Raw genomic sequence first — 21166 nt, 5'->3', positions numbered from 1 at the left:
GATTAAACGAAATGATACATGTTGCTTCTATTCACAAAGTTGAATGTTTCCAAGCCTTTTCTATATAAATCATTAGCTGATTAACTCACGTAGCATGGGCACCTCCCCGTTTCGTACCGCAAATCGACACTTTGACAATTTAACAACCCCCTGGAGAAACTTCCAACGTTCCAATTAAAATTCATTATACAATTTCCTACGCACAATATTGTCTAATAGTAATTAGCGTCTGAGTCTCGTGGCTTTCATTGTTACTGTAGAAGGGTATTGCAAACTTTTGATAATACGGTAGAGCTTTACAACGGTTCGTAATGAGTCTTACGAGCGAAGGGTTATACAGAATTTCGCTATATAAAGCTGATCTAAACCGTCAGTGGTGACAGTACGGTAAATTCGCGATAGCTCTTCACAACACTCTACGTGCTACCCCTAATCAATTTTAAGGTAAGAATTAACACATTAATTAGGTTTCGATTTTTGCATTACTATGCTACATTTCCATTCCACTCAACGCATATTTCATTCAACCCATTCGGTACTAAGATCTCAACACCTAGCGTCCGTCATGTGCGGAAATCGTTAGACATAGGCTGTTAAGCACATTCACCGAACGCGTAGTAAATCCAACGATATTAATTATCTGTTGTTTATTTACTTTCACACTGGCTATAAAATTCTACCCACTTTATACTCTGCGCGAAGATTTATATCCTTTGACAGCGGAGGTAGTCAGTGAGCATTTCCGAGCAATTGCAAGTGGCGGAAGGGAGTTAATAGAAAAGCATGAACATTCACAATGTATATCCTCCTGTCGATCAGAAATAGAAAATAAATTTTTTACCAGAAATACAGTACGCGATCACAGTTCATCGACTGCGCGATTACTTTTGCCCCCCCCTTGCACAGATCGCCATTCAAATGATTGATATCTCGGATCCTATTCGCGTGCGATTCAATCGGCGTTACCGGAATTTTTTCCCCATCCGAGGAAATTTATTTCCAAAACGGTTGACGTACTGTGCGCGTAAATATTCGGACGAATAAATCCTGGCTTGCGTTAACAAGATTGCATTCCGCAGGGACATCACATAGAATCCTCCAAGAGGAATTAAAGTATCAAATTAATCATTACCAAAATGATGAATATACATCGAACTACAGAATAGGTACCCCTAAAAATACTCAATTGAAAAGAATCTTTTGTGTTACATTAACATAGGCATTATTCGCTAAATTTTTGCTTCGCTAAATTCGGACGCAATTTTCATGTTCTGTACAATGTTGAAAGCACAATCTTTAATTAGAATTATGATTAATTTTGTATTCATTTCAGTCAAATTTAATTTAATCTAGTCCAATCAATATTGAAACAGGAGTCTGCAGCGTTCAGACTAGGGCTGTTACGAATATTCGAATATTCGAATATTCGAATATTCGAATACCAGTAGAATTCGAATTCGAATATTCGAATACCAGTAGAATTCGAATTCGAATATTCGAATACCAGTGGAATTCGAATTTGATATTCGAATACCAGTGGAATTCGAATTTGATAATCGAATACCAGTGGAATTCGAATTTGATACTCGAATACCAGTAGAATTCGAATTTGATATTCGAATACCAGTAGAATTCGAATTTGATACTCGAATACCAGTAGAATTCGAATTTGATATTCGAATGTGATTCAAATAACTAGTAGTATTCGAATGCGATTCAAATAATTAGTAGTATTCGATTGTGATTGAAATAATTAGTAGTATTCGAATATTCGAACATTATTCGAGTAAATTAGGAATACTCGAATATTCGGTGTGATCGAATTTCGGATTGTACCGAATAGAAAACTGAACATTAAATATATTTTCACCTATTATCCTGAAATCCTTTTCATATTGGCCTTTTCAATTATTTGCCTTTCAAACATTCAGATTCGTATTCGGTGCGATCCGAAATTCCAAAACTTTGGATTATTCGATTATTCGAATACTTCGCATCCATAATACCTGTTCGAATAAATCATTCGTATCCGAAATTATTCGAACATTCGCAGCCCTAGTTGAGGCACTCGCAGATAGACACCGCAGGTACAGTACGGCGTCGGAGGAATCAGCGATACCGTTGCTGGCTAAACTCGAACAATGCAAAGGCCGCGGGACACCTCGTCGCGCCTTTTTGACGGCACTCGGAAACGGCTGGTCTCTACGCGACGGAGATTCTGGCCGTGTCCCTTATCCGCGGGACACTTAGTAGCACTTACTCTTATCTTAATGACCGGGGACGCGCGTAGCGTTAATGGTTCCTTTAAAATTAGCACGTGGAAACGTACGAGGGTACTCTAAAGTTTTTCGAGAAAACCTCACGCGACGAACGGCGCGCACGTACAGCACGGTGGCTGTCAATTCACCGCAGATAGATGGCCCCCCTTTATTTCCATCCTTTCCCTCCTGATTTTCTTCCCCTTACGGAGCAGTCGCGATTCTGGAGCGTCTGCAAAACGAACGATCGAACCGGCGGCTAATCGTAAAAGTAGCCGGTTCTCGGGCATCGGGAAGCGTGAATGTTAAGTAAATGCATCTCAACGCCCAAGGAATCGTCGGGATCGCCGGGCCGTATTCCTTTCCCCATTTCTCCCGCCTTTACGAGCTCGCTTGAATCGCGGAATCTGGCGAGTTAATTTGCGGGATGGACGCGAGTCTAACCCCCCGCGCGCCTTTTCTTTTCGGACCAGTCTCTCGGCAACTACAATTTTAATCCTCTGAATTAACACGTACAGCCTCTCGCGGCGCGGTTACGTTAAGAAGAATCTACATATTTCAGCCGAGTGCAAATGAATTAATGCCGGGTTTAACGCGCGAGGATTAAAGATGTAGGTGGTCCGTTAAGCGAGCAAATTAGGGCGTCAATAGGCGAAGGTTCGAAATGGAGTATCGACTGTGCTTTACGATTGATATCGCTATCGGAATTCAATTACGGCCCGCTGACGATCGGGTAATTTTACTTTGCCACGCTCCTCCATCGGCGATCTCGTTCGGACGACGCGAAAATCGCGGCTGTGTTGCGCGACAGGGTATTATTTAGTCCAATGTTTTATTGCGAAGGATATTACTAATTTGTGGAGAACATCCGCAGTGTTTTATTATCGTGAGTTCATTGAGAATTTCTTAACAGTTTATCTATGGATTTTTAGAAGCAGTCTGCGAAGCTCCTGATATTATTTGCGAACATTATATTTCGTATATACGTATTTCGTAGGTACAACTGGTTACTTTTTATTAATGAAGCGGCGAATTAATCGAACGAGTGTCTACTATGTAAGTGGAAAGTTTCCCAGGTGCTGGTTAAGATATGAGAAAGCACGAGGGGGCTGGAATTTTAAATGTATCGCTGAAAAGGATCGACGGAGGAATTTAAACAGGTGATCGAGGCGCTAAACAGACTGGGCTACCCTTGTTCTTAAATTACGCGAGTTGGGACGGATCGTTGGTCCGACAAGTCACCCGTGACACCTGAACAAATCCATTGTTTTACGTTCGCATTCGCTGCACATCGCCCGATAAAACTGCCTTTTTCGCTGGCCGACCGCAGGAAAGGAGCACGCGAAAAAAGCTGTAAACTGAAATCGGTTGCCGAGAAACGATTTCGATCTGGGATTTCGCAATATGGCTTCGTATGGGAGCCTGGCGGTACTTGGAACGAGCGATAGTCGCGTTCACAGGTTTACTAAAAAAATGTTAATTTTTTATAAATGTAGGATATTTTTGGAAATTAGTGTTCTTGATGTATTAGGCGAAACTTTATCCTAATTAAACTGTTGGAATGTCGCATTTACCACTTCGTAGCGTAGCTGATAAATGAACGTCAGCTTCGCGAGGCGTAATTGATTTTATCGTTATTTATCGTATGATAATAGACTTTCGTGAATTTTGGGTTAATAACAAGTAGTTTTCGCAAAGTAGCTACGTACTAACGCCGATGCCAAATCGTTCTTACTCCAATATGGGAACGAGGAAACACGGATTTATCAAGATCTGTGCAGTTTTCTTATATAAATATTTACTAATGTTTAATGATTAATATTAGGGCTGTTACGAATAGTCGAATACTTAGGATATTCGAATATATTATTCGAGTAATTAGGAGTATTTGAATATTCCAGCATTATTCGAATAATTAGGAGTAGGTATTCTAATATTCGAACATTATTCGAGTAATTAGGAGAATTCGAATGTTCATTTCAACAATTATTAACAATTATTTTTCCTTTGCAATTATTTATTTTTCAAATGTTCAGATTAGCATTCGATACAATCCCAAATTCGAGCGCTTCGAATTACTCGAGTACTCGAATACTGAATATTTAGAACTCTGATTAATACAGTGACGTGAATTAATTTGCTCGCAAAGACTCGCCAACGCGTCCTTCATTGTAAATCCAAAGTCGGGTCTTTGAAAGTTGGAAACGAGGGAGAGTTATTTGTTTAACATTCCAACAAGTACGTGTTTCAATTCTTACAGATGGCTGCCACGCACCTGCTAACTTTCTTCGTTTTGTCGTTAACGATTACGACAGTTATTTGCCAGACGTTCCAATACAGTCACGGTTGGAGGAACGGAAAGAGATCGTCGCCCATGCTGGAGGAGCTCGCGAATTCCGCCGACAAGAATGCAGGTCAATTAGACAATGTCCTTGCCACCTGCGAGCTACAGAAGCTGAAATTGCTTCTTCAAGGAAATGCTAACAATCAGGTAAACGGTGTTGCGCTTAACATTCGAATCTCTACTCAGCAAAATTATCATACTTCGTAATAAATTACTGTCGCAACTTGGCAACTCACGGCATACGCGACTCATCGACACCCATCAAGCCATAAAATCGTATTTTTTTAGTTACATTGTCAGAGGTAACGAAATAACTAAATTGTTTCCTAATTAGCACCCGATGGGGCGAAAGGGTGATACTATTTTGGGGAAGGAGTTGTCCCGCACCGCAAAATGAGTGGAAATAGTAGACCAATTGAATTTTTCTGCGTGCTAAATCCTTTTGTTCCAAGTTTCAGCTGAGGGAACAGAAATTTTACTGTACTTAGATATGCTTTCTTTCAAAGTCGAGGCTTCGCGAGGAAAACTTAATTCCATCCTCCAAACTATAAATTTTACGAACGCAGAATCTTAATTATTTCAAAAACACGTATACCTTCTTACAGCTATTGCAACTCCCCTGCGAGCTGTTCATTTCAAAAAGAAGTTACCCCGAAGCGATGATCACCGTCGACCACTTCCGGCGACCGCCTGCTCCTGCCAACTATTAAATTACGTCACCGCTACAATCTCCGTCGCAGCATTTTCAATTAATCGCTGATCTGTTGTAAAGAAAATAAAGACCTGCTTCCCCAGAATTATCGTTCCTCAACTAAACACCCTGCGCCATTTTACACCTGAAACATCAACGATACAGAAAACAAAGTCGATCCGACAGCATCAAAATAATCATATCCAAAGTAATATCTGTTTTAATAAAAATCGTCAACCCTTACCTGCCCCCTTAAAACCCGCAACTCGCCAACATTCATTTCCCCAGAGAAGGCACGTCTGAATATCCCTGTACGTTGCGCCGGTAACGGCGAACTTTAATGAAATGTTAAATTGAAACACAGACGAGCGTCGGAAATAGAATCGTTAAATCGGTTTCAGCGGATTTAACACGCTGGTCTTCGCTCAGCCGGCCCTCGCCCCTCGCCCCCGCACGGTATGCAACATGTCTTGCCATCGTTTCCAGCCGATTCTATTTTCTGTCGGGCAATTATATCCGTTCTGCTTCCAATACGCCAATTATTCATCCGCTATATAGTTCCCTCTCGCGGAGGGGGCGGTAAAGGGGGGAGGGAGGGATATAATATAACCATCGATTTAAAGGTCAATTGTATATCAATCATTGTTAAGCCCGGGGTAATTGTTTTTATCGAATGCTGCACACATCTGGATTTGTATTAATTATCGAGCTCGCCCGCGGGGCTCGGAGCGCGGGGGTTGTCCAGTTTTCATCGGGTCCATCCGAACGCTTAATTAAGTTTTGGCTGTCCTAATTGGACAGACGGTCAATAGAGGATAGATCGTGGCGGGCGATGGCCGCTCCGCGTAGGGGATTCTGTCTGTCAACGGAAGATGGAGTGAAACCCTGGCGAATCGAGACACCTGCTGAGTCCATGGATTATCCCTACGGACAACTTATCTCGAGCGGCAATTCGCCGCCCCTCCCCCGAATTCGCGGACTTTGCGCGTCGCGTGGCCGATAAAGATCATCGGCAACGTTTCGGGGATCATCGGTCATTTCTTTTTAGGATCCTCAGGATGACGAACGGGGTGGCAGATTGCTTTGCCCAGTCGCGCTTCGGGGGGAGGCGATTAAATATAGGTGGGAGGTGTTCATAGTTATCCCTGAAGTATATTAAGGGGGTACAGGGTGTCCTAAATATTAAACTTAGATTATAAGGTCAGCTTCGTTTCTGCACTACCCTGAAGAGCACTAGCGTTCAACTTTCTCATTGCAGACATTTGAAGATGTGAGATTCAAAGTTGCCTTTGACCGCTACTGTGAGCAGAGCTTTGCCAGATTTTGTTGCTATTCGTAGACAGTCGGTTGGAGATTATTGTTGCAGGGGTGCAGGGGGTAAGGCGCTAATTACAGACGCAAGAAGAACGGCAGCTCACGCGTTTACGGACAAGTGTGAGCACTCATGGTTATTAGTTGATAGCGTCGGGGCGCGCATAACTATCGTGCACCGGCAATGCACTTAAAACTTGGCTGTTAATCAGAAACCAATTACTGGAGGCGGGTTGAAATGAGTTTAATCGCGTTAAATATTAAAGCGTCGTCACCGCGCCATGGGACTGGGTGTACCGCCAGCCATAGGTGATCCTCTTCCGCCGAGCCACTCATGGTGGAACCACACGTGCCCCCCTGCAACGCTCTTCCGCCTTAATACCCCTGGGACTGAGCCGAGGATCCCTACGCCAATGACCTTTATAGGGTGGTGCTTGCCCCGCTTGCAATACGCATGCACCACTGTTGCATTTGCCGATAAAGTTTCTTCCCGGCGTGTCAGCTTACAGGGTGGTTCACCTAACGCGACCACCTCGATTTACTCGCGAATTATCGGCTGTATTAACAAATATTTTAAACAAAAAGTTGCATGGTATCGAGCGCCAGATATAGCAGGGTAGAACGAAATTTAGGGGCACAATTTTTTTTTATTGTTCGTGACTTCTAATAGTTGGCAAAAGTTGCCTCTTATAATGGCACTTAAGCTGTCAAAATCTGAACTTGATTAATAAATGCCTTAAGCTGCCACTAGTCACTTAAAAATTATTATTTTTATATGACCTTGTGAATTTTATTTTATCATACGATAGCACTTGTTTTTAAAAGACACTTACACGTTAGATTTCCTAGCCAACAACCGAAGAAAGCTCCTACGATGAAGGAGTGACGATATATTATAGGTAGGTACTACATGCATTGCATGTACAAATGAAAACGCAAATTTTTAACTAATTATTCTGCTGCTTTATTCGACGCATGAGAGACGAGTAGGTGCGCTAGAGATCTGTACAGTGAACGTGTTGAGACTATAAAATAAAATTAGCATATACAACATTTCAAAGACATGTTTGAAAAATAAAAAGTTACTTAATACTTCAGGGTTCTTGCGGCACCTCAATTTTTGTTTGGACAGAATCTAGCTTCTGCGGGCTTCATTTCTATTACTAAAGGCATGTTTTTCAGTATTACGAAACAATCACACAATTTCGATTTTTTTCATTGCACCCTGACAAATGACGAATCAAATAATAAACAAATAATATGAATCTTACTGTTATAGTTTTATCAAGATATAACAGCCACCCTCAGTTTTTTAAATGGATTGCCAAATATTTTTTCCCGAATTTCGATAAAGTATACTGCATAAAAAAGTAATGTAGCATAGGTATCGTCTAAAGTGAACAGTTTCTGAGATATCGGTAAAATAATTTTTATTTTACACACATGAATTTCCTTCTCCCCTCTTGCAGATTGGAATTAAAATTCATCGCGCTTTGTCTCGTAGCTTGTAAATAGATTCATAGTTTCGAAAGTGTGATATTTAGTACTTAATGAAAGAATCGTAGACTACTAATTAATTTTAAAGGTTTATAGTTAACTGTTCAAGCTATGCACCTACTTGTGCAGCTGTGTTTTAAATCCACTGTAATCTGTACAAAGGAATTAGTAAATACTTCTCCAGGAAAATATTTACGCCCTCTTTAACACTCTGTCCATTCAGTTTCAGTTCCTTTACTACTAAATTTATTTTTCTTTCTTTCCTACTTTCTCTCCTTTTTTGTCTAATATTTTCTTTCTACTTCCTTTATGCTCTACTTCTCTATTATCTACCCTCTTCTCTTTCTTACCCTCCCAACCATTCTCGCAAACTCCCCCCAACTGTTCCCATTCATCCCCGTAATTCCTTCACAAAAGAAATTAGTATCCCCTGTGTATTCAATTAATTATCGCGACTTCACCTGCAGCGAGTAAAATTCGGTAGGAAATTAAAAAATTCGGCTGATTAAACAGCAAATCGCGCTCGGTCGCCCCATCCAATCATCTTCCGGCACCGCGCGCGTTAAGATTCTCCGGCGCGGTTATTTCGGTGGACAGGGGGCGTTCCGGATGGTAAAAATCCCTGGAAATCCAGGATAATATTTCACTTTGATATTGCATCGCGTTACGAAGTTTAACGTCCCCCTCCAGACGAGCGCTTAACGCGAGCGACGCGGATATTAGCGATAGAAGAAGGTAAGCGCGGGCGTGTCTACGCTTCTCCGTTATAAATACGTAAAATCAGGCAATCATCCTAAATGGCGTTTTCGCTGCAGAAACGAGGAACGCCCGTCGCCTTTTTCCAGCTGTCGTCTGTCGGCTGTCGTTTGTCGCGCGACAAGGGAGGGCTTCGCCCGGTGAAAACGAAAAAGCGCGAAACGGACGGGGACAAGGCCGTTTGACGAGAGCACAATTTCGGTCTGCGTCGATGTCACAAGCGTTCCCTGCTTTTATTACTTTCCTCCCCGTGGTCGGAAATGCGCGCGTTATCGGCTCGTCTATATCTGACGTTGTTAACGTTGACCAGTGACATTTATATTCTCGTGAAAAATAAATAAACTAACTTTAGAAAAGAACTGTAAACATCGATTAGTGTCGAGCATTTTGTTTGAAAAATGCAAAAATTTCCTTATCGGAATTTTCATGTCACTCCCTTAACCTTTGCTCGCGGGACGCCGGGTCCATTTTGACCCACCTCCAACATCAAGCTATTTAATGTACCTTTGGACATAAGCACCACTATTTTTAAGGAAATGAGAATTTTAGATCGTAATAATTATATTCTCCTTACGTACTATATTTTCTGTTTAACGAGGAATAAAGTCGAAATGATAATAATAATAATATTTTGGGATATCTGTGAATGAACTTACGTGAAGTGTGGGTGAAAAGTGCACCCGCATTCGTTGGCCAAGGGTGACATACAGTCTGGCTCTGTGCAGAATGATTCTACTGTACGTTTCACTGTGCTTCTGCAATTGGGAACATTTATAACGTATGATGGAAGCGTGTCCCCTTTCTTTTCTTCCGTTTTTTCGACGAACGCTCCGCATAGATCATGGCGGCCATGCGAGCTTGCACAGCCATATACGTAACGGGCTCGAAACGCGTTTATAAAATCATGAGGAGCGCGCTGCTGCGGATATTTACGCAACCGTGGCAAATTTATTGTGATTGCGCTTTAGCCAAGAGCCACGAAAACCGAGTCGGCCACCGTTCGTTCTTTTTTTTTTTCCTCCGGCTTGTCGAGAAATAGAGACACCCCGATTCGGGAGGGATGAAAACAACGCGGCGCGTTTATGGAAATTGATCGTCCCGATGAAAAATAAATCCGAACCGACCACCGACAGTTTTACAGCCTGGTAAAAACTGTTGTTCTCCCCTGTAATTTTCAGGCATCGAAATTACGAGCTTCGCGTCCATCTTTCAAAATATTTTTATATAATTCTTCAAATTGAAACAGAGGCTATTCGATTCCATGGGAATTCGATGGTAATCCTTTGCTCCAAAATAATATTCTAGTAGTTCAGAGTTCACCCCTTGACTTATGGCAACCACTCAGACTTGTAGCGCGAATCATGTTTCCCGTATCGAAGCAGACGTCGTTACGTAATTAGCGTCTCTCTATTTTTCCCTTTTTAAGGGAACTGTAGCACCAGCAGCCTTTCGTTGGAAATAATTATATCTCAAAATTTATATCCCCTAAATTAGGGGCTTGTAAAATAGAAATGGTATTAAGTTTGTGACACAGACATGTAAAAACAGGAGTTTTCTATTTTCTTCCGACCACCACAAAGAATCATCCCCTACTTTTAAAAAGGTGACTCGCTGGGTGGCGGTCCGATAGCGAAGGTCGATCGATTTTTGTGGGCATATTAACGGCTCCACGCGTTTCCTAAAACAGTGTGCCTAACCACCGCCCGTTTCCTGCCCGTGGAGCAGGTCTGTCCCGTAACTATTCCTCCGGCTGTTCCTTTATTTCCGATCGTTTGCGGTCTCCCGGCTAGCCGAACGAGCCCGTTAAGCATCGAAAAGCGTCCCTGTCTTCGCCTCGCCACGCAGTCGACGGCCCTACTTAAACTTTTATTTTTCCACCATTCGCTAATAGCGCGACCTCGTATCGCCAAGTTTTATTGATTCCGCTCCGCGATGGGCGAGAGAAAATCTTGGACGAGAGCTGTAAAAACGCTGTGACGAAACCACGCGGAGGAAGGCGATAATTGAAGTCGTAAAGTGTGAACGGTGAGATTTTCTGAGGCTGTTGAATAACGCGGGAATTAAGTGGGGAAAACGTAATTGGTTCCTACGAAGAATGATGCACGTAGTTTCCAATGGGTGGAACGGAGGGAGGGTTGCAGTTTGCGTTGATAATTTTTATTACAATTTTATTGGACCTACGCTAAATAGAGTTTTACTGAAATTCTTCTGGAAATAGAAAGCTTCTGGATCTCCATTTAAAATTCTATTGAAATTTGACTACACTGACATTTTGAAGATAAAATTAGCTCAATTAAAAATTAACTTCAACGCAGCAATGTAGCTACTATGAATTTAACAAAATAATGACTCAATGTATCTTCCGAAAACTGAAACTAGAACCACGAAGAATGCTTCTTCGTGATGCATAGTAGTTGCAAAAATCCTGCTTGCAAAAATGATAGACTAAGTGGGATATCTGACTAAGGTTCGTCGCGAAAGTACTTGGCTGTATTTTGTGCGTAAATAGGCTGCAAGATGCCTCCCTTAGTTGCGGGGGTGCGTACATAGGCGGAGCTCGGGGGTGGTTTCTCCATCGGAGGTGGGAACACGGTGGGGAAATAATTGTTGAGCATCGTATCGCTCGTCGAGACCGAAGCTAATATTGGATTAGTTTTTAATTCGAGCAGCCCCTTCCCTCCGGGTTGTAAAGTACACGCGGAATAGCACGTGCGTACGTCAGCGCCGCGTGTGCAATAGAAGGCAGTATGTTCCTTGCTTGATCACCCCAGCAAAATTGGATTCCTTAATCTTTTTCTACCGTGAATGGCAAAGTCAGGGTTTAGAATGGTTTTCTTTAACAGATCATGCAACGGACTATTTATTAACATAAAAGGAGTTCCTAAAAATTATTCCTACATTTAAGAATATTTGAAGACTGGATTTGCGATTTCTTTCTAATTACTGAAGCAATTTTTACAAAATTTTGTGACGATTAAAGTAGGTAATAGAATGTTAAGGCTTGATGGAGGACTAGTCACTTCCCAACCCTGGGTGTAGATGCACCTCTACTACAGTGAAAGCGATTTCTCTTTTCTTTTATAAGTGCAATGCTTAACTACTTCAGCCGTTCGATAAACTGTACAATACTAGTCGAAAGAAAGTATAACTAGTATATTTTCACCTGTAAGTAACTTTAATACTACGCCTTGACCATTATATATGAACAGTCTCACTATCATAGGAACTCCCCTCCTATCCACCTACACGTTTTATTTTCGAATCCAGTTCTCTTGTTCAAACAGCAGCATTTTTATCGCCAACTTTCTTTTGCCCATCACTATATAACTCCACCCTTCTTTAAAGCACCCAAAGACTGACTTCATTTTAACCCTTGCATAACAAATACTTCACCCCACGAACCGGAGGTAAATAAAATCTTTACTGGTTTATTGCGGTAGTTGCTTGTCACGAGTCAATGAATCTTCGCAACAAGATTATTGTTTGCTGTGGCATGGAGAAAACCACGCGTGTTCGCACGTCAGGGTTGTAACATATGTACGCGAGAACAGAAAGGGCGGCTCGCGTGCCAGGCACGCGTGATCGTAGATTAATTCTAAGGGTGTGTGTCGCTTGCTGGAGAAGGGGGAACAATGAGCAGTAAACGACGACAATAATTTGCATAATTCCGTGCCACTGGAGAATAATTCGCTCGTGACACGAAATTATGCGACGATACGATGGTAAAGCATTGCGCGTCGTTACTCCCTTTAAACGCGACGATTATGCTTGGCGCTTACGCAGGGAAATGGAACTTAATGGATTCTTGAAAAGGAAGTTTCGCGCACTGGAAACTCCCATCACATACGAGGTTCGATACAATGACTGTGAAGCTTACTTAGGAAAGTTTATTTCGATACAATACTCTGTTAAATTAATCACAATCGGTCCCGAGCTGATCACTAGAGATTCCACTGGATTAAAAACGGTAAGTTCTGTGGAAAATTCTTTTGGTTTGGAAAATTCTTTTGGTACAGTTCCGAGTAATAAACTGGTGGGTTTTACTAATTTTTTAGAGAAAAGTTACAGTTGAAACACTCGTTAAAGATTTTAGAGATATGTGTAAGTAGGCATGTAGTTTTCTTATGGTAAATTTAGCATTGTTATAAAACTATTCGATGAAATTCTCGATAAAAGGGATCGGCTGTATCTAATATACTTTTCAAATGTTATTGACGCTACAATTCTCAGTCAGGATTTTGAGGAACCGCGTAATTGGACGTCGGAGCCCACACTGGAAACTAGAAAAACCGCAAAAATATCTTAGGCGGGATTACAGGGCGCCCCTGACATGCAATCATGAGTCTCGGGCCACAGAGTCAACGTCGACCGACCGGAAACGATTCACTTTCGATTTCCTACGAGCTTCAGCTCGAATGACTCTCCTAGCGAACTCTTTCTTTCGATTTTACGCCACACACTAATACTTTAATAATTTTCTGGATAAATTTCCATCTGCCGCGTTCACTGATAAACTAACACATTGTAAGATAAAATGGAGATTCTGTGTCGTTTCAATATTACGAACGGAAGTTCTTGGACGAACGATTAGAATTATTTAACCAACGACCATGTCCAGCGCAAACTTAAGGGAAGAAGCCCGTATAAACAGCTTATTTTTGTATCAATTTTTAGGAATTTTTTGCAAAGATACCAATACGCTAATCCTTTCGTAACTTCAGGGGTACTTTATTTAACATTATAACAAGTAAAGAAAATTTTTATAACAGTAAAGTTATAATAAATACAAAAGAAATAGAACAGTATCTGAAATAGTTTTTTTTTCGAGATGCAAAACGGCGCCGGTTGTAGCGTCTATGGTAATTAAGTGAAACAGACCAGTAAATTTTTGTTTCAATTTCTGTGCCAATTGTAAGAATATGAACCGCAAATGGTGTAAAAAAAATTGCATATTTTAAAAATAGCGGAACTTCAAACATTTTCGCCAAAAATTCGCGTTTCATTTGTTTAAAATTAATAATTAAAATTAAACATAGTGGTTCATAATCTGAGGAATATTATAAACTAAAAGTGTGCAAAATTTGAAGTTGATTGGTGAAACAGTGTTTCGGTTATCCCCGGCGCCAATTTTGAAAAGGTGGGTTAATAACTTTAGGAATATATTTTTGGAATGTTTTAGAAGCGATTTATGAAAAAAATTTCTTTCCATTTTTCGTTCGATTTATACGATCTTCCCCCGTTAACTTCGGTGAATTGAGGAGAAAACCGGTGCTTTCTCCGTGGAACAGCCGTTGGCGTGCATCTCGTTGAAAGGCATCGCAAGAGATCCGCTGCGGGCTGAGAAAATATAACGTACCAATGACCAGTTTCCTCGCCGCACAAGTAACATTTCGAGGATCCTCCGAGGTGGCGTCCTAGCTGGTGGATGGACCCAGCGGTTTCTTTTTCAGCGGGCGTTTGTCCCCAAATAATCGGGCGGAACGGCGGGCCGCGTCTTCTCTGCAATTACAGGCAGTAAACGTGGCCACATCCGGCGGGCACAAGGAGCTCCTACGCGAAGTGGGATAATTCGCTGCGGAAAGACAACGATTAGGACGACCAAGGAGGGGAGAGGAGCATAGGGAGAATTGTGTGTCTTTGCCGGACGTAGTTTAAGGGCGAGTGGAGTAAAGAAATGGGAGGACGAAAGGGGAACGAAGAAATCGATCTTCGGACGTGTATGTATCGCGTGAACGATCGGGACGTGTCTCCTGCGGCGCCTGAGGAACGCTGGAACCGGAAGCTCATTTGGTTTTTCCTTGGAACGGGTGACGCTGATGTACCGGCGCTAATGAATCCGCAAATGACGGTCGACGATCATTGTTGGATGATAGGAATAAAGTCAGTAAAACGAGGATTGATATCCGTTACTCTCATCTTTCTTACAATATTAGGTCGGTGTGCATAGTTGCTATTTATTCTTAAGCAAATGCTTAAGCATTCGGCATCCTTTACTAGCTACTAGGTTAGTAGAGGACGCCGCATGCTTAAGCATTTGCTTAAGAATAAGTAGCGACTATGAATACCGGCCTTAGTGCTTTTTACGCTGCGTTAAGGGACCTAATTCTGGGGACAAAAGAGAGGTAGAGTTGCTGGTGATAGTCACTCAGGAATAATTTATACGATTGCTTGTAATTTGACGACTTTCCACTACACTTTGCTTTCTTAAGGGGAGGTTCCGGTCTAGAGCCTAAAAAAATAGGTGATCTTTAGGAATTATTTAACGGAAAACTACTGTATATAATTTAATGGGACGTTTTGCATTGTATTAAGGATGTCTTAAGTTATAGAAATATATTTTTTGTTTTATAATTAATCATTGCAGACGGCACCGGGAAGTCGTTAAAGTCAAGGCGTCAAAAAATTCATCCAAATCGGTGGGACCTGTATCCCCAAAAGTTATTATCCGATTTGACTGAAACTTTTTTTATTTTGAAGAATATACTTCTGGCTAGGTGGGGGAACCAGAAAAAATTAAAAATGATATTTTTTTAAAAATAATGACACTTGAAGTTTGAAATCACTTTTCCCCTATATTTTTCGTCCTTTCAACGCCTTTGAAAACTTTATTGTACATACCTTGAAGTATGATCACAATTTTTTAAAAAATTGTGATCATACTTCAAGGTATGTACAATAAAGTTTTCAAACGGATTTTGTATTCCATTCACTATACTCGCTAACAGAAATTCTAAAAATCAGGCTGCTCTACAGTGCCATTACCCCTTAACACTTCAGCGAAGTGGTGCACATTTTCTTAGCTGTCAGCTGTCACGTAACAGTCCAGGGTGAAAATTATCTCGGTGACATAAAATGTTGAAGTTCTAACAGGCAGCGACTGATTCTGAACGGAAGCTTGACCTACGATAAGAGCTTGATATATGCATATAAAAAAATATCCCACGAAATTAAGAGTATCGTGTAGAAATGGTTTTTAGAAAGGTACCTCGGACTGTGAGATTAAGCGTATCACGCGGAAGTAATTTTTGAGAATGCGATACACGCAAGATACATGGGATTTTTTGCATTTCGCAGAAAATGATTTCCATGGAATCGGTCTCTAGAAGGCTTCCAGCGTCTCGCAGCCATTTTACGCTCTCTCCGCCGATTTCCAGCGAAATTGCGCCGTTTTACCATCGAGGGGGCAAGATGTTACTGTGTCGGGGCGATCCGTGGCACGCGAACTTCCTGTTCCCCCGTAAGAGCGATCGCAAGGCTCTCGATTACGGTACCAAACGCCGTAATCGAGCGAAACACCCTCCATGCTCGGCGAGTAGAGGAAGTGCAGTATATTTGGAATACCAGTTTGTATAAGACGAATAAAAAATTACGGAAGCGAGTGGGAACAAGTAAAACTGCTTAATATCATAGGGAAACTAATGAACTTTTATATTTCAAACTCTCAGTAATAATAAAAAAGAAAAAGTAACTGAAACTTTGGCCTAAATGAAAAATGACAGTATCGATTACGTTAAGGTGCAGGTAATTTGGAGTACCGGTACTACAATTTACCTTCACTTTATAAACTTAAAGGACCATGTAGATAATAAAATTATTTGCTTTTATGATTTAATCAGGCTGAAAAATCACAATATAGGAACACTCTTAGGTAAATACCTATAAATGGACAGCGCTGGCCGAAACCGACGGGGCGGTAGCTGTTGCGCGTGAAACAAAAGCATCGCCAAGCTTTGGACCATTCCAAATTACCTTCACCTGCGGTATTCCGAATCAGCAACATGCCATTGAAACCTAAAATTTCACGTCGCACTTTGTATTCTCGAAATTATCGCAAAACTGCCACGGAACCATAGAAGGAACATGCAAATGAGTAGATTAAGTGTTTAACTCTAAAGTTTTCACATCTTTTAACCGTGATTGGAACGATTGAACAGTTGCTGAGAAAGTTTTGCGGATCGACGCTTTTTTATTCTGCAGATTAAGTCGAAAATGTAAAAACGGCGGTTCACCCGCAAATGTCATTAGTTAACAGGTCATTAGCCCCTATTATCTGCGGTGTTACAAATTAAATAGCGTCAGTAGCTTATTAGATACTTCGGTATTCCAAATTGCCAGCAGTATTCCAAATATGCTGCGCTTCCTCTATCATGCAGTTCCACAAAATGCTCGCTTGTACGTGGTCGTATAAATTTATTCTGTGCGATACAATTGGAAAAATATATACACAGCGTACTTTCGTAAAACGTGTGGGAATTGAAACAGTAAACAAAGTGTCCAGCTCGAGAAGCAAGCTGATCTGACTTTGCCGATGGAATCTCCTACGGCGGAACGATTTTGTTCTGATTGGACTTATCCTTCGTGGGACACTTTCGTTCTCGCATCGACAGAATGGTGCCGAGAGGCCGAGAGGTGTCGGCGTTAAAGAATTGAACGAAACCAGGCGGAGTGATGTTAATTAATGGTCGTACGTTGAAGCGCCCGTTAAGAAATAAATATTACCTAATGGGGGTGGAGGGTCAAGGTTCACCGTGAGAACGTGATTACTGTTGAGTCCGTTAATCCGCCAATCAACGCACATATGCGTGTACCAGTTGAATCGATTTTATATATGCATTTCCATTTTTTTTTTTTCTCGTATATACAACGTTACACGTACTTACATAACATCACATCGTTCGCTATGATCATTAATTACTGTGCTCTCCTCTTAACTTAACGCGTGCCTAATTGATACGACTTACACGCTCTATTCGATGACGACGACGAATCTTACTGTAATAGCGATACACATAATACTTTTCGCGATAATATCCTCTAAGTTACGCATCGTACGATTCTATGTAAAGTAGTATGTACAAATTGTCTGTGTACCTGTGCGCGTGTACGTGCGCGGGGTGCTCAGCTGCAAGTGTTCGGAATCAAACGCTGCTCCGCGCGAGATTAATATCATACATACGCTTTAATACTTTTAATTACAGCTATCGCGCTAATATGTACACAGATATGTCGTATCGATCTTCCAATTACGCTGCGCCACGCGAGGGATCCACCGAACGGAGGATTCCAGGATCGGAACAAATGAAAGTGGTCTTATTGCTGTTACAGCGCGATGTGCCATCGACTTCTATGCTCAAAGAAGAATGGTCCTAAAAATGGGAAATCTAGGTACTTGTTCCTGGATGAAATTTAACACGAGACGCGTGATACTAGTTGCCACGTTATAGTGTCAGACTACATCAGTTCGCGACAAATTTGAATTGAAGTTAATTGCGGTATTAGTGGCAAATTTTAATTCAGTCCTAACAGATTTCAGTGCGCAATGTACTTCAAGAGGACAGAGCTTAAGAAGAAAAATTAATTTTTTTTTTATGCGAAAAGAGGACATACTATTGATCGGTTGAAATTCGTAGAATTTGGTGAAGCTACCTGGATTTCATTTTGCCTGTTCCCGTCCTTCGTTCTCTTATTTAATTTTCCTCGGCGCCCCCTTCGGCCGAGGGTCAATCCCTCTTGCGGAGTGACCTTACAGGCAACGGTGAGACGAAAGCTCCCCGTAATTATTTAAGTTTCGTTTTGGCTCCCTATCAGACCCCTCGCCTCGATAATTGAGTACGTCGATAAAATTGGCCGCCTTGACGTAAGACGTTGATATTACCTAGAAATAGTGCAATTAAGACGGCACGATGCCCCTTTTTCCGTTCGATCTCCACGGTTCCTTCGCACTGTCAATAATGTCACATTAAATAAAGCGCGGCAATTAGCGCCTCCCCCCACCCCCCCTCCCCCTTTCGGAGCAGGGGGAACTTTCTAAACGCGGACTGATCACTCGTGCACGCGCATAATAAATTCATATATCGAGGATCGTCGCATTAGCAGCGGAATTATGGAAATCGCGGTGACGTCTCGCTGACGAAACTTTTGAATTATGGATCTCGATAGAAATGCGTTGAACGGTTGTGTGAATTCTTAGATACGTATCTGTTACAATTTATATGAACTTTTAATGCTCGCTGCGGGCTCCCCGGACGTTATTTTAAATTAGAAAAGGGGCTAATCTTGTGGAGTATAAGATAATGTAAATTAGGGGGGTAAGTTTTATAATTGTAGATTGCTGTTATCGTGAGTTCATTTCAAATTGATTTTAGAGGATAATGGAAATAAAGGACCGATGGTTTGTAACGAGAAACTTCAACGTTTCAAATAGAGCTGGAGCTATTTGAATAATTTGATATTGCAGTGCGAATAGACTTGCTTTCTTCGGGCCTATTACATTCAGAATGATTACCTTTATATGGGCAATTAATAGGTTAATAGGAATTTGAAAATTGAAGAGAGGAATTTAAAATTTTAAATAAATAATAGGAAGATTGAAAGATAATTGAATTTTCACTTTCATCTCCAAAAGATTCTCTGAGTATTTTCTATTTTTCTATGTAAATTAAATTGCAGATTAAATAACTTCAAAGGGAACCAGAAGTATTAAACAATTCTTAAATGTCCACGAATATTTAAATACCTAAACTGCACCCATATTCGAATATTTCATTAATATTCGACAAATGGTACCAGCTCTAATTGCAAGTGACTTTCTACGCTATCTCCACCTGCTGCGATTGATAACGCTCTGCGTGCTGCGAATTCAATTGCCCTAGAACCCTTAATCTTCAGGCACGTTCGCAACAATCGTCTGAATAATGAATAAAAGTGTCTGAAGTAAGTAAAATACCACAGAGTGCACAGCATGGTTCTAACAAGAGAAAATTAATGCATTTTATCCATGCAGCTGCTGCATGTGTAATGTCTCTGCAATTTCTCAAGTAATTGATAAGCATACTACACTTCAAACGAGCCACGAAAACAAACTTTCACGAGCATCGTTAAATTGTACTGACATGGTACAAGAATATTGCCGCAATTCAAAGAAAGAAAGGATTTCTTAGTTCACTGTCACGAGAGTTGAGAAAAATTTAATCCTTTTGTTGCTTTAGAAAAGTACCTAAAACACTGTGTGATATCGATTTAAGGGTAATTCTTATTGTGAGTAATGCTTAGGTACGCAGTTTCATAGACAAATGAAATTATTTCTTATCATTTGCACATTTTAATTTACGTTTCCCACAAATGCACTCAACCTAGAACACACATAAGTCTAGACCCATTCTACATGGGTCAACTTTGACCCACGATATTTACGCAAAGTGAAATCTTCATAGAACCCACGAACATATTTTTCCACCAGAGATTGAAGCAAAACAGAGGAAAAAGTAGTAAAAGATTTAATTTAATTGGTAATTTCCTATAACTAAATACTGCAATCTAAAATATTGATCACTTCTTAAGTCCCCGAAAATCCGAAATTCCGTGGTGCCAAATTTCCTCTAAAAGCAATCCTACTTAAGCACTTGGAGTGCATTCTACATTTCTCGTCACAAGCACAGAAAAGTGTCACAAGGAAAAATCATAAATCTCAGACATCGCTACGTACACTCTCCCCCTAATTAATTCAACATAAGGGTGAAGTACGCCGCTCCACTTCCCGAGTTGCGGCATTATTCTCGTCAGCTAAATACAAGAGTGACATAATCAGTACACCGAGCAGCCTCGGCGAGAATCTTTGGATTCGCAGGAATCGTCGTGGGTCAGCAATTTGGCTCAGCCAATATTTCGCGCGGGGCTACCATGACGAAGCCCACTGACTTCCAGAATGGGGTACACGAATGGATGTTACCTGTCCATGTACAAAAGCGACACAGTTAATGCTCTGAACTGCGAGAGTCTTTGGATTCACGTGAATCGAGGATGAGTAGTTGTTCCGTTCTGCACAATTTTTATGGACCGCAGGGTCAGGCCTACTGACTCACAGAGGCGGACAGAGCTGTAGCTGTCTCCTGCCCGTCCATATACAAAAAGTGACGCGATCGTTACACTGAATTCACTCGGCAAGTGTCTGTGGGTTCACGTGAATCCTTGGGGTTCAGCAGATGGGCTCGGTGAGTGGCTGCGGCGGGCCGTACGGCGAGGCCCACTGACCCACAGGATGGGTCAGAGCGTTGGGCGGTTGCTGTCTGTCCAAGCTAGGGACAGCGGTCCCTGCTGGGTGGCTGGGGACCGTCGTCGGATAAGCCACTTTTCCAAGAGCCTCGGCTTGAAGGGACAGCATCAAGCGATTCGCTGCTTGCCTCTCCGCCTCCCTTTCCTCTGCTGTCTGCCTCCTGAAACAAACGTGGGAAACGGAGATGAACGAGTGTCCCTTGTGGTGTTCGAAGATCTGCAACAATTGCCGCTCACAGAATAGATTGAAAGAATCAT

The 21166-nt window shown here is 41.5% G+C and overlaps 2 protein-coding genes across 4 annotated transcripts in view; one reads left to right on the top strand and one right to left on the bottom strand.

Annotated features, from left to right (window-relative positions):
- Crz (corazonin) overlaps nucleotides 1–5393 on the top strand; it is a 110990-nt gene extending 105597 nt beyond the window's left edge. For 2 of the 3 annotated variants that reach the window (XM_076812039.1, XM_076812038.1), the window contains exons 2-3: nucleotides 4519–4749; nucleotides 5208–5393. In XM_076812039.1, coding sequence (XP_076668154.1) covers nucleotides 4519–4749; nucleotides 5208–5312 — 336 coding nt within the window. In that variant the 3' untranslated portion in view covers nucleotides 5313–5393. Of the gene's footprint in view, nucleotides 1–378; nucleotides 445–4518; nucleotides 4750–5207 lie in introns of those variants that run through there. The other variant, XM_076812037.1, reaches the window with a different exon arrangement.
- Nucleotides 5394–19958: 14565 nt separating this feature from the next.
- C15 (homeobox protein C15) overlaps nucleotides 19959–21166 on the bottom strand; it is a 48441-nt gene continuing 47233 nt past the window's right edge. The window contains exon 3 of the mRNA XM_076812479.1: nucleotides 19959–21069. Coding sequence (XP_076668594.1) covers nucleotides 20832–21069 — 238 coding nt within the window. The 3' untranslated portion in view covers nucleotides 19959–20831. The remainder of the gene's footprint in view (nucleotides 21070–21166) is intronic.

This window comes from Andrena cerasifolii, chromosome 5 (assembly GCF_050908995.1).
Source record: "Andrena cerasifolii isolate SP2316 chromosome 5, iyAndCera1_principal, whole genome shotgun sequence".
Lineage (NCBI taxonomy): Eukaryota > Metazoa > Arthropoda > Insecta > Hymenoptera > Andrenidae > Andrena > Andrena cerasifolii.
This window is presented reverse-complemented; position numbering and strand designations above follow the sequence as displayed.